We start from the raw sequence: 18,823 nt of genomic DNA on the forward strand, positions 1-18,823 counted from the left end.
ATAACAAAGAAATAGTTAAGCCTTGGAAAGTAAGTGCATCATTTGAAGTTTCTGGCAAATCTATTACAAAAAGTAAACACTCCTCCATAAAATTCTTACATAGATGGCAGTTACTTAGAGAACATGTTCATAAATAGATAACCAGTGTTATCTATTAAAAACACCCTGTATTAGTAGAAAATTCTTAACACTTTAAATGATTTGATAGTTGTATTTATATAGTTCATTAATTTTATTAGATATTTCTAAGATCTAATCATGTCTTTTCTTTATTACATAAGGATGAGTATTTTAGGCAAAATTTTCTTTACTACTTTTGGTCCCACCTGGAATAGTTTTATTATGACATTTCTGTTGAACATAGCATTGCTTTTCCCTTCTGGAACAGACTGGGCATAGTTTACATTTTCTCAATAAATAAAATTTCTCAAAAATATATAAAATCCATCCATAATAATCATAATAGAATAAAAAATATTGCTGAGTAGTTCCAAAACATTTTTATCTCCTGCACTAGACTTAGAGAATACATTATTTTCCACTCAAGGAAAACATCACTGGCAGAGCCTAGTTACAATGGTGAGGTTTATCTCCAACTTGTGTATTGTTCCCTATTTCTGGAACATTCCTCACACCTTGATACAATGATTTATTCCCTTTAGAAATCAAAGTTAATTAAATGGGGTACAAAGAAACCAATGTCTGCAATGGGTATCCTAAGAAGAGATGAGAAAATGATCAAGAAATGCTTTGAACACTTTGCAGAATTAAAAATTCTACTGTGCTTCCCAATAAAGTAGGGAAAAGTTAATAAAGAAGTTTAGATAGTTTAATTATGCACTACAAATGATTTTCCTTCAAGATGACAGGCAAGAAATTATTAATTTCATTGATTCTACAATAACATGATTGATATTTTAAGAACTTTAGAAATCCATTTGTTTCAATGACCATGAGAAAACAGGTTGCTACAAGAATGGAATTACTCATAAGACATTACTAATTGAATAAGTTTCATAATAGACTATCACACAAAAAATAAAAGCAAACTTGTTAATGAAGTACTTTTATGTAGAAAGAAGAATATTATGCTTTGTACAACATACTACTTCCATGAAAGAATTACCAAAATTCTATATCTATATTGCTGTTTGTAGATAGGCAAAAGAAAGCATTTTTCTTTAGATATGCATGTTTTTAAAAAAATTAAAGTATAATTGAAAAAGTGAAGTATATTGTGTTAGTTTCAGGAGTACAGCATAGTAATTCAGTTATTTTTTCCCATATATTCCTTTAAAGGTTATTAAAAACAAGATATTGAATAAAATTCCCTGCTTCCTCTCTCCTCTGGTAACCTTAAGTTTGTTTTCTACGTCTAAGAATCTGTTTGTTTTTTATATAGATTCATTTGTATTATTTTTTAGATTCCACATAGACATGATATCTTGTCTTTCTCTGTCTGACTTACTTCACTAAGTATAATATTCTCTAGGACCATCCATGTTACCGTAAACGGCAATATTTCGCTCTTTCTTATTGCTGAGTAATATTCCATTGTATGTATATACACCACATCTTCTTAAGCCAATTGTCTGTTGATTGGGTTATTTATTGTACATGTTTTGGCTATTGTAAATTGTACTGCTATGAACATTGGGGTACATGTATCTTTTTGAATTAAAGTTTTCATTTTTTCCTGATATATACCCAGGAGTGGAATTGCTGGATCATATGGTAGTTCTATTTTTAGTTTTTTAAGGACCCTCCATATTGTTTTCTACAGTGTCTGCACCAATTTACATTCCCACCAACAGTGTAGGAGGGTTCCCTTTTCTCCACACCCTCTCCAGCATATACTATTTGTAGACTTTTTGATGACGGTCATTTTGACTGGTGTGAGGTGATACCTCATTGTAGTTCTGATTTGTATTTCTCTAATAATTAGTGATGTTGAGCATCTTTTCACGAGCCTGTTGGCCACCTGTAGGTCTTCTTTGGAGGAATGTCTACTTAGGTCTTCTGCCCATTTTTTAATTGGGTTGTTTTTTTGCTATTGAGCTGTATGAGCTGTTTGTATATTTTGGAAATTAAGTCCTGGTTGGTCACATCATTTGCAAATGTTTTCTCCCATTATATAGGTTGTCTTTTTATTTTGTTGATGGTTTCCTTTGCTGTGCAAAAGCTTTTAAGTTTGATTAGTTTCCATTTATTTTTCTTTTTATTTCTTTTGCTTTGAGAGACTGATCTAAGAAAATGTTGCTATGATTTATGTCAAAGAATGTTTTGCCTATGTTCTTTTCTGGTTTTATGGTGTCATGTCTTATATTTAAGTCTTTAAGCCATTTTGAGTTTATTTTTGTGTATGGTTTGAGGAGTGTTGTAATTGATTTGTATGCAGCTGTTCAGCTTTCTCAACATCACTTGTTGAAGAGACTGTCTTTTCTCTACTGTATACATATATATATATTTTCATGTTGCTTCTGAAATCCCCAGTTGTTTAATTTTTATATAGAATCTAGGTCTCTTAGATCCATAAAATCTATAGGCAAGAAGGCTATAGGGAATTACCATAAATTAGCTGGGCTAATGGAATAAATAAAAGGAAAGTTTTCATCTAATTATCTGGACAACATAGACAGTGTTAAGCTAACTGTCTAATCTTATGGCTCTAACACTTGTTAATTAGCATAACTGCTTGAATTATCTCCCTTAATAAATTTAATTTTTAGTGAAATTGACCCTAAAACACTCCTTTTGGAGGATAAAATAGAGTTGGTGTGGAAGTCTAAATAAATTTTATACTTTTCATTTTTTTTATTCAGTTATCCTATTTTACGAGCAAGTGGAATTTCTAAGTCTTTCTGTGAATTTAGTCTCTTCTGATGTCGTGATCAAATATCATCAAAATGCAGTGTTCCAGCTAGAGAAGTGAGGATTGTGTTCAGGCACTGAATATTGGTAGAGCTTTAAGTGAAGAATTCACTGTGCATTTATAGCATTTACCAGGTCTCAATGAACTGTCTTTAGTATTACACTGATCTCAGTGAATATGCTGAGAATTTTAGATTCCTAGAAACAATCATAATAATAGCCAAAGTTTATTGAACATCTACAGTATGCCAGATACAGTAGTAACAACTTTATATGCATTGGCTCAACAGTCTGTTTTATCCATTTTCGAGATGAGAAAAATGAGGGCTTTGCACAGGGCCCCATGTCTAGTAAGTAGCAGTCAGGAATCAAACGTAGGTAGTCTGGCTTCAGGGTCCACACTCTTAAACATCGTGCTGTACTGACAGGCACTGATAATAAAACTGGAACCAAACACTTTTTGAAATGAATATATGGCATTTTCACAAAAACATGAAGCTGTATTTATAATTCTTCAGGATGCTGGCAGTTCAACCTGTGTAGCATTTAAAAGCCCTTTAAAATAACAACTTTATAATTTGGTCTTATCCCACAAATTGAACACTATTATCACTGCCCCCCAAACCACACCTTTCCTGTATTTTTGGGATTCTTTGACCTTCAAAGTAGGATATGCTCTCTTGGTTCCCTTGCATGTGAATAATTGCTGCAGGTGATAGGACAACCTGGGTGGCTTTTAAGCTACATATGAATAAATTTTGAATGGGACGCTCTCTCAAAGGGATTTTTCTTATAGAATCCAAGGCAATTGGATTGTAGCCCAAGGCAATCCCTGCAGGGGTTGGTTCGAATTTCCCATGCTTGCTGATCCTGCATATACATCTCACAGAAAACTGTGTGATGCTAAATTTTAGCTCCTTCGGCTTCTGTGACTTAAAGTAGTTTTCCATGCTGGTACTTCTTCCTGGGGTAGTGTGTATGTTCAGTAAAGAGTCCTGTTGGAAGAATTTGTGTTGGGCCGTTACTTTCCTTGCTTCAGATGGGATGGAGGCCTCCCACAGCACACGCACTCCCTGAAGCCAATGGACTGGTGGGAGCTTCAGGAAGCAAAAAAAAAGCCCACCCAGTTTCTGGGGTGGGGTGGGAGCCTGGATTCATTTATTAATCAGGAGTTCTTGAGACAGGATGGACCGTAACCCATTGTTGTCCCCAGGAAAGAGTCTTTAAGAGCTGCTCACTTTGGACTGTTCTTTAGAGATACTCAACACAGGTCTTAATTGATATGAAACCTCTCTGTGATTCCTCCTCTGTCCGGTTGTCACTCTGAGATGACAGAACCCGAACATTCTCAAATTTATTAGCACAAACCCACAGCACGCTGTAGAATGAGAGAGAGAGAGAGAGAGGTGAAGAAGAAGAGGAAAAGGAGGAGGAAGGCGGAGGGGGCGTGGGAGGAGGAGGAGGAGGAGAAAGGGGAAGAGGAAGAAGAAAAGGGGGGGAGGGGAGAGAGAGAGGCGTTAAATCAGGAGCACACCCATCACATGCAGACAGGATGCAGTGGAGGCAGCAGGCTTGCGGCTGTCAGTGATTGGTCAGGTTCTTGCAGTCCAGGAATATTCTGGTTTTCTTTCTTCCTCTCTTCACCTGCGTCTGATAAGTTTAGAAGCTGAGGAGGGAGGCAAAGGCTATTGTACTAGCTTTTGGTCCCTCCAGCTTCCATTGTATATTCTTGCCTCCTCTGTAGTAGATTAACTGACCATAGGTGGGTGGGTTCATTTCTGGACTCTCTATTCCATTCCATTAATCTGTGTGTCTGTTTTTGTGCCAATACCAGGTTGTTTTGATTATTTTAGCTTTGTAGTATGGTCTGAAGTCTGGGGGGTTATACCTCCAGATTTATTGTCCTTTCTCAGGATTGCTTTGGCAATTCTGGGTCTTTTGAGCTTCCATATAAATTTTAGGATTATTTGTCCTAGTTCTGTGAAAAATGTCATGGGTATTTTGATAGGGATCACATTAAATCTGCAGATTGCTTTGGACAGTATGGCTGTCTTAACAATATTAATTCTTCCAATCCAAGAGCATGGGATATCTATCCATTTGTTTGAATCATCTTCAGTTTCTTTATCAGTGTTCTATAGTTTTCAGCATATAGGTTTTTCACCACCTTGGTTAAGTTTATTCCTAAATATTTTATGAGGTAATTTTATTTTATTTATTTATTTTTTTGCCGTACGTGGGCCTCTCCCTGCTGTGGTCTCTCCCGCTGCGGAGCACAGGCTCTGGACGTGCAGGCTCAACGGCCATGGCTCACGGGCCCAGCCGCTCTGAGGCATGTGGGATCCTCCTGGACCGGGGCACGAACCCGCGTCCCCTGCACTGGCAGGCGGACTCCCAACCACTGCGCCACCAGGGAAGCCCTTGATGTAATTTTAAATGGGATTTTTTTTTAACTTTCTCTTTCTGATATTTCATTATTAGTATAAAGAAATGCAACAGATTTCTATATATTAATCCTGTATCCTGCTAACTTGCTGAATTCATTCATTTGTTCTAATAGTTTTTCTGTGGAGACACTAGGGTTCTCTACATAGAGTATAATGTCCTCTCAAATAGTGACAGTTTTACCTCTTCCCTTCCAATGTGGATAGCTTTTATTTCTTTTTCCTGTCTGATTGCTATGGCTTGGACTTCTAATACTATGTTGAATAGAAGTGGTGAGAGTGGGCATCCATGTTTTGTTCCTGAATTTAGTGGGAAGGCTTTTAACTTTTCACCACTGAGTATTATGTTGGCTCTGGGTTTGTGATAAATGGCTTTTATTATGTTGAAATACATTCCCTCCCACTTTGGTGAGAGTTTTTATCATGAATGGATTTTCAATTTTGTCAGATGCTTTTTCTGCCTCTATTGAGATGATCATATATGTGGTTTCTGTCTTTCCTTTTATTAATGTGGTGGACCACACTGATTGATTTGTGTATGTTGAATCATCCTTGTGACCCTGGAATGAATCAAACTTGATAATGGTGTATGATCCTTTTTCTGTATTGTTGGATTTGGTTTGCTAATATTTTGTTGACGATTTTTGCATATATATTCATTAAAGATATTGGCCTGTAATTTTCTTTTTTGTAATGTCTTTGGTTTAGGAATCAGGGTGATGGTGACCTCACAGAATGAATTTCAGAGTGTTCCTTTCTCTTCAATTTTTGGAATAGTTTGAGGAGGATAGGTGTAAGTTCTCTGTATACTTGATAGAATTCCCCAGTGAAGCTGTCTGGTCCTGGACTTTTGTTTGCTGGGAGTTTTTTCTTTTAATTACAGAATCTATTCCACTTCCAGTGATTGGTCTGTTCAAATTATCTGTTTCTTCTTGACTCATTTTAGCAGGCTGTATGTTTCTGGAAACTTGTCCATTTTTTGGAAGGTTGTTCAACTTGTTGGCATGTAACTGTTCATAGTATTCTTCTATGATTTTTAATATTTCTGTGCCCCAGTCTGTCTCTGCATAGCTAGACTGAATCTTTTCTCAGATATCACGCCAAGCTGTGGTGTGGAGTGAGTGGGGCTGGGGTGTTTGCCCCTTTCAGTTGGAAAGGGCAGCAAGGTGGCAGCCACCAGTGCAAGGCTCTCTCTGCCCTGATAGTTGGCAAGCCAGCACATGTGCACTCCTTGTGAGTAGAGTCTAGGCTTCTCCAGCCCTTTTGTCCATCTCAGCAGACTTCCCAGCAGGCAAGGGGGTTTGTCTCCTCCATGCAGGACCCCAGGACTGGAATGCCGAGATTGTGGCTCAACTAGCTTGCTCCTCAGGGCAAGGGTTGGCCTGTGTGGACCTTCTCTTCCTTACAGATCCCTCCCAGGGGTGCAGGTCAACCCAATGCCTTTTTTTCCCCATCCTACCCGGTTCCACGGAGATCTTTCTTGCAGCTTTGGTTTTCTAGGAGTTCTTCTGCTAGTTTCCAGTTAGTTTCCTGTGGGAATTGTTCCACAGGTAGATGTAATTTTGATGTGTTTGTGGGGACAGGTGAGCTCCAAGTTCTACTCTGCTATCTTGATTCCTGCATATATATGCAGTTTTAAAGCAAATCACAGTTAACTTCATAGTTTAACTTCTATTCAACTATCTTCTTCATGCAATTATTCCTTTTTTTCTTTATAAGTTTTATCATATACATAAATGTTAAAATATATTTGGTTATGCCTATTTTAAGTTTTTATGTAAATGGAATAATACTATATGTATCCTTCTGTGACTGTTTAAAAAATACATTAATTTGAGACTCATCCATGATTAAGGATGAGTAGCTGTAGTTCACTTTCACGGCTGTAAAGTATCCCACTGTATGATTATAGCATAAATATTTTTCATTCTTTTGTTGATCAATGCTTGTTCCCATTTATTTTTTTGCCATGATAAACACCGCATTCTTATGTATGTCACCTGATGTACAAGTGCAAACATTTATCAGGGGTTATGGACCCAGAGGCAGAACTGTAAAGTCATATGATATATGTATCTTCAACTGTACCAGGTAGTGCCTATTCTTTTTCTTACTGAGGTGGTATTAACAGTTTATACTCCCACCAGCTGTAAGTTGCTTCACATGCTTAGCAACAAACATTGCTAATGTGGTATACACTTCTTAACATAAATTATTTCATCCCTCCTAGGTTTGTTTCTTTGTAATAGGGTATGCCTTTTAACACTTTAAATCTGTCTCATTGCAATGAGGCTTGGAGATAATACTTATGAGGCTATATTTATCACAGTGTTATAACCTCAAATTTATTTTATTACCCATAGTCTAGTCTATGTACTGGAAGATTGGTATCTTGGGCTATAAGTATTGTTTTTTGTGAACCTTCCCAATTATATTCTTGAATATTTTTTTCTAATTCACAGTTGGAAAATTTCATACTCCTATTCATAGTATCTTATTTTACAGATTTATATAGGCTTTTCTCTTTTGTCCTATAGTCAATTAAAAACAACAGGTAAGCAAGTGTCTGAGTCCTAAAGCTGAAATTAACTTCTCACCATGCACCAGTCACTCTGATATTAAAAGACAAGGTCCAGAAATCCAGACTTGATTCCTCTACAAAGTGGTTCTCAAAATGTGATGCAAAGACCCCTGGAGTCCAAAAATCCCATTGGTAAAAGGGTTGGTAATTAGCAGTGGCACTAAACTATGGTTATTCAGACTTGGGTATTAGCCAACATTCTCTTGAAAATGACAAATTGAATGTCACTTTTGGGACGATAATTGATAGTATTTGTTGCTACTGATAAAATTTGAGCTTATAAATGAAATTTGAGTTTTGGAAGCCTTGTATCCACCACCATGAGCCTGACACATTAAAACCTAAAAACTTTACTTATGGGATCAGCAGTGATATTAACAAATGTGATTTTAAAATAGTATGTGATGAAACGTGTTAAAATTGGGAAGATACGCATACCTCAGTAAACCAATATTTTCCAAATGGCCAATGCATGATGTTACGAAACCATGCATACATGAAAGATCATTTAAATTACAAGACAGACCAATGGATTTTGAAGTAATAGAGTAGGGGAGAATCACTTCTAGATCTAGTAAGGACCAAAAAAAGTCTACATAAAAGAAATAAGAACACTGTCAAAAATTGTTAAATTTTTTTTTGCAAGAATCAAGGAGTATCTAAGAAAAACGACTGAATCTCAGTAAAACAGTGTTTATGGTTTTTTAACCTGCCCTATTCCCATAACCCCTCCCCAGCTCTGAAGTAGTCCTGAAGACCAATAGCTTTGCTACTAAGGGAGCTTTGAAAATGAACAGCTTAGCAGCAAAGGGAGGGGCGGATCTCCCTAATGTTCCATCCTCAGAGAATTATCACTATTTGACTTGTCTGGCAGTTCCCTGAAAAGCTACATTCTCAATATTTGTCTTTATTTGGCCAGACTGAGAGCTTGCTCAGTGTGAACAGCTCTATCAAACTGGAAGTTTATTAAAAACAATCATTAGCAATTGTTTTTATTGATGCTGCCTGAGACAGTGATATCAATTTGGGCTAATAAGCGGCTGACCAAATCTTAAAAGGAAAAATGTGAATGAGATGTTCAAAGGGGACTTTGAAAAGCTCTGACATATTCCTGGAATGTGAATGAGATGTTCAAAGGGGACTTTGAAAAACTCTGACATATTCCTGGGAATCTAGAAGTGCACACATATGTGTAACCTGTTTTCAGAAAAAAGAACTGAGAAGGACCTAATCTCTCAATCTTTTATTTAAGAAAAACTGTGTCCACTCACAGCTGACAATTAAAACTTACTGAATAAGGATTTCATGGTTATATACAATAAAGAATAAAGACTTCATAGTAATAATCCAGGAAACTCACTGGACAAACAGCAGCAATAACAACAAACTTAAGGGGGGGATTTTCAGGGTGAACACATTATTTATAATGTCCAGTTTTCAACAACAAAAAATTATGACACACACAAACAGGAAAGTATGTTTCATACAAAGGGAAAAAAAAAGCTGTCAATAGAAATTTCCCCCAAGGAAGCATAGGTGTTTGACTTACTAGGTAGAGACTTTAAATCAGCTATTATAAATATGTTCAAAGAAAGTAAAGGAAATCATGTAAAGAATTTAAGGAAATTATGAGAACAATATCTCACCAAAATAGAGTATCAATAAAGAGATATGTCATACACACAAAGAATCCCACACTAATTCTAGTGTACAATAACTGAAATAAAAAAATTCACTAGAGAGGCTCAATAGTAGATTTAAATTAGCAAAAGAAGGAATCAATAAAATTGAAGATATGTCAATTCAGATTATCCAGTGTGAGAAACAGAAAGTAAAATGAGAAACATAAAGAAAATGAACAGAGCCTCAGAGACCTGTGGGGCACCATCAAGAATATCAACAATAATAGGAGTCCCAGAGGAAAGGAGGGGAGGAGAGGCAGAAAGAATATGTGATGTGAAAATGTCTGAAACTGCCCAAATTTAATTAAATACATGAAACTGCACATCTAAAAGCTCAATGAACACCAAGTAGGATAAACTTGAAGAGATCCACACCAAGGTACATCATAGTCAAACTGTTGAAAGCCAAAGAGAGAATTTTAAATGCAACAAGAGATAAGCAACTTGTTATGTACAAGGGATCCTGAATAAGATTAAAGCTGATTTCTCATCAGAAACCCAGGAGTCCAGAAGACAGTAAGATGAATATTTAAAGTGTTGAAAGGAAAAGATAGTCAACCAAGAAATCTAAAAGGTAGCAAAATTATCCTTGAAGAATGAAGGGAAAATTAACACATTGTGAGAAAAAAACTGAGAAAGTTTATCATTAACACACCTAACTAACAGGAAATACTAAGGGAGTTCTTCTGGCTGAACTGAAAGTAGACAGGAACTCAAATCCACAGAAATAAATAAAAAGTATCAGTAAAGGTAACTATAGGTAAATTTACTAGATGCTATAAATGTATGTTTGTTTGTAGCTCTTTTCTCCTATCTAATTTAAAACACTACTGCATAAAGTAATAATGAAAAAACCATGTTGTTGGGCTCACAATGCATGAAGATGTAACATGTATGCAAATACAAGCACAAAGGAGGGGGGAGTAAACTGAGGCATATTGGAGCAAAGTCTGTTTATGCTACTGAAACTAAGTTGGTATTAATATGAAGTATATTGTTTTCTAAGTTACAATGGAAACTGTAATTCTGAGAGGAAACACTAAAAAAATAACTTCAAATATAGAGTACAAAAAACAAGGGAATTAAAATCAAATTCTAGAAAATATATAACACAAAAGAGAGCAGTAATGGTGGAACAGAGGAAGAAAAAAGACATAAGACATATAAGGAACAAAATAGCAAAATGGCAGAGATAAATCTACCTAATTAGTAATTATATTAAATGTAAATGGATTAAATAGTGCTACCAAAAGGCAGAGATTAGCAGAATAGATAGAAGAACATGATCCAAGTGTATGCTGTCTATAAAAGACACACTTTAAATTCAAAAACAACAAATAGGTTGAAAGTAAGAGCATGGAAAAGATATACCATGGATATAGTAACCAAATGAGAGCTGGAGTAGCCATACTAATAATAGACACAAACAGACTTTAAGATAAAAATGTTAGTAGAGATAAAAAAGGACAGTTTCATCAATCTATCAAGAACACATAACAATTATAAACATAAATACACCTAATAACACAGGCCCGAAATACATAAGGAATTGATGGGTGAAACAGGTAATTCAACAATAATGGTTGTCGGATACTATTATAATTATTAATAATACAGCAGTGTCATTAATGGATAGACCAATGAAGCACAAAATCAACAAGGAAAAAGAAGACTTGAACAGCACTAGAAATCAACTAGATCTAGTAGACATGTATAGAACACTGTACCCAACTTTAGTAGAATACATCTTCTCAAGCACACATGAAACATTCTCTAAGGGGAACCATATACGAGACCATAAAACAAGTCCTAATAAATGTAAAAGTACTGAAATTGTACAAAGTATGTTTTCTGATGACAATGGAATTAAATTAGAAACCAACAACAGAAAGAAATTTGAGAAATTCACAAATGTGTGGAAATTAAACAATAGGCTTCTAAATAACCAATGGGTAATGTGACAGAGTTGGAAATGTTCACTGATATAGTTTCAAATTCCACATTACAACTAACCTTTAAGTAACTGCCACTGTTGAGTTTTGGTATACTATCAGTTATCTGAACAGGATATGAAACATTCTCTTTTTCTACTATACAGCTGTGTAAGGCTAAATTTTTTTTTTTTAATATTTCAACCAAAACAATAATAAACAATGCAAAAGGAGATATGAGAATCTTTTTTTTTTTTTTAAATGACAGGTACTAAGGAGATTTGAAAAAAATACAAAGGAATGTTACTCTTCACTCATTTTGTATTTTGGAAAATAGTTATTTTTCCATAAAAATAACTTTAGTTTAGGTCAACATGTAATGGGTCTATTGTTTTAAAATGATTTAATAAAAACATTTAAAGTTGTTTCAGTTTTTATTTCAAATAGAGTAATTAATACTGATAAACAAAACTCGCTTAAGAAAAACTATTTGGAGTCTTCAGAACAAGAAGTTTGAGAATTGCTACTCTGTATCATGTACATAATGAGTACTCTGCCTTTCCCAATGGAAATGATATGACTGATACATGTGCCTGTGTGTTTTGGTTTCTTAAGCCTTATGTCATAGCATTAAACATGTTTCAGGATTTTTTTTCCCCCTTAAATAGTGCCATTTACCTCCATATGAATGTTTAGTACAAAATGTAGTAAATAGGATTATACCTTCAGCAAGTGCAAAAACTTGGATAACTTTTCCTTTGTGTCTCTTCTAATACAGTAGAGATGCTAGGAGTATTGCTGTATCTTTTAATACCTTTTACATACCTAGGTTATATTAGTGGTGGTCCAAAGAATTTCAATTTTTATAAATTTATTATTTGGGAAGTGATTGTATCATTAAGGAATTTTCAATTTAAAAGGATTAGGGATTTCTGAAACAATTAATTCCTCTAGTTTAAGTATTTATACACATACCTTGAATTCCTTTATGAAAACCTGAAAAGCTAATATGCCGGGAATGCAAACTATGGGAATATCAATCAGCAATAATGACAACACATCTGTGAAAATTTCACGTAACTTCTTTCTTACTTCTCTGAAATACTTTTCTTAATTCTTATAGATTGAATGTTTGTGCCTCCCCAAAATTAATACGTTGAAGCTCCAATCCCTAATGTGATGATATGTGGAAGGTAGTTAGGGTTAGAGTCATGAGGGCAGGGTGCTCATGATGGCACTAGTGTCCTGATAAGAAGAGACACCAGAGAACTTGCTCTCTCTGTCTCCCCCTGCGCACAAAGCTAGGACAGGCCATGTGAGCACACAGTGAGAAGAAGCCAGCCAGGAAGAGGGCCTTCAACAGAACCTGACCATACTAGCACCCTGATCTCGTGATCTTGGACTTCCAGCTTCCAGAACTGTGAGAAAATAAATTCCGATTGTATTTTGTAAAGGCAGCTTGAGGTGATTAAAACAAAAATTTAAAGGCCTGTGAGTTATTCCAAATATTTCATGTCATGAGAATATTTTAGGTATTAGCTTTCCAAATTTTGAAACTAAGAATGTAGTTTTTAGAGTCAGAGAATCTGGGTTCAAATTTTTCCTCTTCCACTTATTTTCTGTATAACCTTGGGCAAATTATTTAACTTTCAGTTCCCTCAACTTAAATTAGGGATAATCATAGTACCTATCTCATCGGATTGAAGTAAAGATTGAGTAAATATGTGTAAAATAATTAGATCAGTGCCTGGCACACAGTAAGTGCTCAATATGTATGCACTATTATCTTTTTACTTTGGCCAAATAAATTAATGTCTTTTTTGGTAGTGATATCTCATTTTCAATTATGTTGAACTACGAGTGAATAAAATTATCTTGATCAAAACCAGAAACATTTATCAAGTTAACATTCATTTTCTTTAGTGTACTGTAGGATTCTAAAACTACAGGAATAATTTATTTGCAAGAATGTACGTTTGGATGAAATTCCACTTCTGAGTATATATAATTGCTGTGTAAGAAGACAAGGTTGTTAGCTTACAGTAATCCCTTTTCTAAAAGTTCAGTGCTGTGGTTTTCAGACTTTAGCATATATCAGAATCTCCTGGAGGGATTATTAAATTATAGATTCACTGGCTGCATCCCAAGGTGTTCCTATTTGGTAGGTCTTGGTGAGGCCTAGGAGTGTGCATTTCTTACAAGTTCCCAGGAGATGCACTGATGCTGGTGGTTTGGGGACCCCTCTTTAAGAGCCATTTATCTATTGGGACTACACTTTGTATACTTTATAAAAATTGGCAGTTTATGAGAGTATTAAGTGTAACCTACACTTTTGTATACTGATTGGATTTTGACTGAATACAAGACAATAAAACCATTAATATAGTTGAGTGCATAAAAAACAATGTTTGAAACACTTCTCATTCTTTTCAGCTGCTTTTAGTGGTGCAGAAAATTGTTTCTCTAGTAGCAGTGCTCCTTTCTCAACCAGTACAAAGGCAAAAAAATTAAATGAGGGCTCACAGAATTGAAATTTCACAGAACTGAAAGCCAGTTAGAGAAAGATTTATATTGGGATCATTAAGAAGCTTTCCGAATTGTGTGATATAATCTGCAATGTTTACATTTATTTTAATTTATTTAGCTGTAAAAGGTATGATCTTAAAGTACTTATTGTGTAGCTGTTTCCTCATGACCCATACTATTATGACATCAGCATACTCATTTTTCATGCATAACTATAAAATAAAACAGCACGACCTTTTCCTCTTAAAGGCAAACTTTAGGCTATCTATTAGCTAGGTATAGTGAAGTGCAGAATCTTGCTGGAATGTGTGTGGGAGCAGAATTGCCTTGACAAGCAAAGAGGCACATGGAATACAGCAGAAAATATAGATATTTTAGCATTAAGTAACCTTTATTAAAATGTAGAAGCAAATTTTAATTTGCACGTGACAAATTCAGAGAGAGAGAATAACCATGGAGAGGAACAGTCTTACCTTCAACAACAGAGTATTTCAAATAAAAGATTCCTGTATTTTATGCAGTGTCACAAAAGATAGTTTAAAAATGATTTGGAGGGAACATCTCAGAAAAGGAAAATATCTGATTAGATGGATAATTAGGATGCTGGCTTAAAAAAGTTTAGGTGTACTGGTCAGAACACACAGCAAATCAGAGAAAGATGAGAGTAACTTGCTTTCTATTGTAGTTGTTATTCTAGCCCAGGAGTTGGCAAACTTTTTCTTTAAAAAGCCAGATAGTAAATATTATAGGCTTTGTGAGCCATAAGGTCTTGTGATGCAACTACTTAACTCTGATGTTGTAGCATGAAAGCAGCCATAGACAGTATATAAATAAATGAGTGTGGTTATGTTCCACTAACATTTTATTCACAAAAACAGGCAGCAAGCTGGATTTGGTCCACTGGATGGAATTTCTCACCCTGTTCCATCCAATAGGAGAAGTAATAACGCAGAAATTACAAACTTCTAAGAAGTAGTTTGCCTGGTATAGACATCACTCTAACAGGAGGTTACATGCCAATCCTATGTTTTAAGGTTTATAAATGTTTTCCTATACATGGGGTAAGGAAAAGGTACTTAATATACACGGTCATACTTTTAATGATATACAAAATAAGCAATCACTTTTAACTTCCTGTATTGAGTGAATAATTATGGAGTTCTTCAAAATTCCATGAGACAGTTTCTTCCATTATACAGTGAGACATATAAGTTCCTGAGTTGAACAGATAAAGGTTTGTAAATGGTGGGAGCAGGCTATGAGTCATGGTGCCTAGGAATGGACCTGGTGCTGCTTTTGCACATCCTTAGTTTCATGAGAATTTTCCAGACACACTTTTGAGGATGCAACCTATGGCAAGTGGTATGATAATCCTTGTTGTCTAAGTGCAAAGAGTTCTTGCTTAATGAAAAGAATGCATACCAGGGTTTCTATAAAATGAACTGTTTTCTCAAAATTGTTTTTAAAAAAGCAGAAACATATTTTCATGGAAAATATTCAGTACATTGACTTAATAAATTTTGGTAAGAAAGGATTAAGAATAAGCTATTCCTATGGAATGCTGAGCACTGTACCCCATCATCTAGCAAGTTCACTTTCTTTGTGAAAATCTTAGTACAAATCTCCCCCAGATTATCCTACCTTTCCTTTAAAATGTCACGTCTGATATTTGAAAGAATTCAGGAAGTTAAATTAAAAAACATTACTGATTTCTCAACTTTTCCATACTATAAGTAAAAAAGAACTGTTTGGTTCCTTTTTTCTTATTCTAGGATGTGTCATACTGATGTAATGAAGTTTAGGTGCTGTATTACATAGCTTTTTAAAAACTAACTGTCTTCTATATGCATGTTGACTTATTATAAAATTAGCGTTGACATGTATTTTAAATATCCTATCTTCACAGCCTAAGGCAGAGCTTAGCACACAAACAATGTGTAATAAATATACAATAGTCACCCTGAAATTAAGTTCCTAAATTTTTCAGAAACAATATTCTACAACCTGGATACAGTAGTAACTTCCACATATTGGGAAAAGGGAAGATAAGAAAGGGGAAGCGGGGGGTGGGGGTAGGGCTGGCGGGGAGCCTTTATTTTCTTTTACTGCTGGATACAATTAAAAAATAAAGGTAAAATGTTCTTAAAAAAAATTAGGGCTGGAATTCCTCTATTTTATTCAGAAAGCATCTTTTTCAGTAGCCTGGAGAAATCTTGGTGGTTTCTATGTCTGTCTCAAGTACCTGATTATCTAAGGATTTGTTTTAAGGACTTGGGCTCCTACAGTGAACACCAAATATATTCTACATCACTGGCTCTGGAAGGTAAAACAAAACTGTAAGAACTCATAAGACATATTATGTTAATATGTCTTACATGATATTATACATATGATATATAAAATCAGGGTCAGGTTTAATTAAGCAATATAAATGTATGATTCTAAAATATTAGAAAAATAGCTGACTTATAGTGTGGACTTTATTTTTCTCAAAGGTAATCATGTTTTTCATAAACACCCACTGATATTTCTCCTTATCTTCATTAGTGTTAGTTGCATTGCTCAGTTTAGTTCAATGTTGAAATTTTTATATTGTTTCTTATTCATTTCTTCAAGACGTTAAATTCAATATATTATTTTCTTTAATTTTGGTTATTTTCTTGTTAAAACTGTAAGATAATTTTCCTTTGTAAAGGTCTGTAAAAAGACATATCTCTGGGAACATAAATAAGGGATGTTTTCCCTTTATATCAGGGCTTTGCAGAGTGCATTTCTCTTGTGACTAAGTTGTAATTTATTTTGCAAGTGTTCACACTTAACAGAGAATATGTGATTTTGGTAAGAGATGGTATGGTGAATTTATCAATGAAGGACCATTTTAAAAAAAACCCCAATTTTAGGGAAAGCTCATTTATTAATACATCAAATATTTATTATATTATGTGTAAGGCACTACGTCAGGGAGTAAGGACAAAATAATAATAAACAAGCACAGCCTCTCCTCCTCAAGGACTTAATACAGATAAATCACCAACTACATAACAGAAGTGGTAAGTAGTAAGACTAACTAAGCACAGAGTGCTAAGAAACAATAGAACATGTGTTTAGTCCTATGTCAAAGGGTAGCCAGGGAATGATTCTCACAGGAAATACCATCTAAGAGCTCACCTGAAGATCACAGGGAAGACTCTGGAGAAGATGAGAAGAAGAGGCTTCAGGGTAGAGGAATAATATGCAATTGAGACAGCACACAGAACAAGTAGAGTGCAGTGTGGCTGACAGAGAGCTGGGAGAGAGTGTGAGGAGGAACAGCGAGGGATAAGGCTGAAGAGATGAAAAGAGGCTCTAACTCAATAAACTAAATTAGAACCATTTTTCAAGGGCAAAGGGCAGCCACTGAAGGTTTGTATTTTAGAAAGATCACATTGGTTGCTTTTTTTGTGTGTGGTACGCGGGCCTCTCACTGCCGCGGCCTCTCCTGTTGCGGAGCACAGGCTCAGGACGCACAGGCTCAGCGGCCATGGCTCACGGGCCCAGCCTATCCGCGGCATGTGGGATCTTCCCGGACCGGGGCACGAACCCGCGTCCCCTGCATCGGCAGGCGGACTCTCAACCACTGCGCCACCAGGGAAGCCCTCTGGTTGCTTTTTGAAGGATGGCTCAGATGACTCCAGTCAGGCCAAAAATGATGATAGCTCAACTAAAGTAACAGGATAGAGAGAAGGGACAGTTAAAGGGAGAGAATAATAATCTAGTAGATTTGAGGGGTGAGGGAAAGGAAAAGGTAACTGAGATAGGGAACATGAGAAGAGGAGTGGGTTTTTGTGGGGACACACTAGATTTCAGTTTTAGAGGTCCCTGTAAGACACTCAGATATAAAGGTCTGAAGCTTAGGAGAGACAGCTGGTAAATAGATTTGGGAGTAATCAGTATTACAAATAGAAAAAAAAAAAAAAGGGGAGAGACTGAAATACTTCAAGAGTACACATACAGTGAGAAGAGAACTTAGGATGGAACCCTGAGACACAGCAACATTTAAAGGATGGCCAGAGGAAAAGTCCATAAAGGAACCTGGGAGAATGGCCAGAGAAGTAAAAGGGGATCAAGGAAAGGAGAGCGTAAAGGAAGCCAAGGAAAGGGAGTGTTCCGAAAATTGGTCAGCAGAATCAAGGGCAGTTTTCAGTGGTGTGACGCCAAAGGCTTGATTACAACAGCGGGTTAAGGATATGGAAGTAAACTGGAGAGATCCTACTGTACACAACTCAAGAAGTGTGGCTGGAAGAGCAAACAGGGATTAGGCAGTGGCCAGAGGGGATGTGGGGCTTTGGAAGGTACTTGTATATGCATTTATATATAGGAGAGATTTGTGCATTCTTAAATGTTGAAGAGAAGGCACCGACAGGGAAGTGGAGTTGAATACACAGGCCAGATAGAATAAGCAATGGAATGAGGTCCCTGAGAGGTATGTAGGACCCACAGCATAATTGGTGCATTAATTTTTAGTCAAGGGAAAAAGGAAAAGAGATGGGTGTGGATGAACGGATTACATTTTAGTGCTACAGAAGGCAACTGACAAAACTGTTAAGCACAAGGTCCTGTGCTAGGCTCTATAATACACTGGCAAGCAAAACTGATACTATCTCTGCCCTCATGGAGGTATTTAAAAGGAATGTGCACAGACTCTTTTTGTATATAGAGTATTAAAGGACTACTTCTAAACTCTTCTGCTGTTCAAACGGAAAAGTACTCATCTGCTTGCCTGTAAACTCATAATTTATAAAGTGGGAA

General features: G+C 35.8%; 1 protein-coding gene across 3 annotated transcripts in view; it reads right to left on the reverse strand.

Annotated features, from left to right (window-relative positions):
* Positions 1–18,823, reverse strand: part of ITFG1 (integrin alpha FG-GAP repeat containing 1) — a 242,099-nt gene that overhangs the window by 33,584 nt on the left and 189,692 nt on the right. The window contains exon 14 of one of the 3 annotated variants that reach the window (XM_089902991.1): positions 2–17,735. The exons of the other annotated variants lie outside the window; for them this stretch is intronic. Within the exon in view, the coding sequence (XP_089759117.1) occupies positions 17,574–17,735 (162 nt within the window). The 3' untranslated portion in view covers positions 2–17,573. Of the gene's footprint in view, position 1; positions 17,736–18,823 lie in introns of those variants that run through there. 3 annotated transcript variants of the gene reach the window in all.

This window comes from Delphinapterus leucas, chromosome 20 (genome assembly GCF_059928025.1).
Source record: "Delphinapterus leucas isolate spDelLeu-1000000601 "Yukka" chromosome 20, BTC_Dleu_Yukka2, whole genome shotgun sequence".
NCBI lineage: Eukaryota > Metazoa > Chordata > Mammalia > Artiodactyla > Monodontidae > Delphinapterus > Delphinapterus leucas.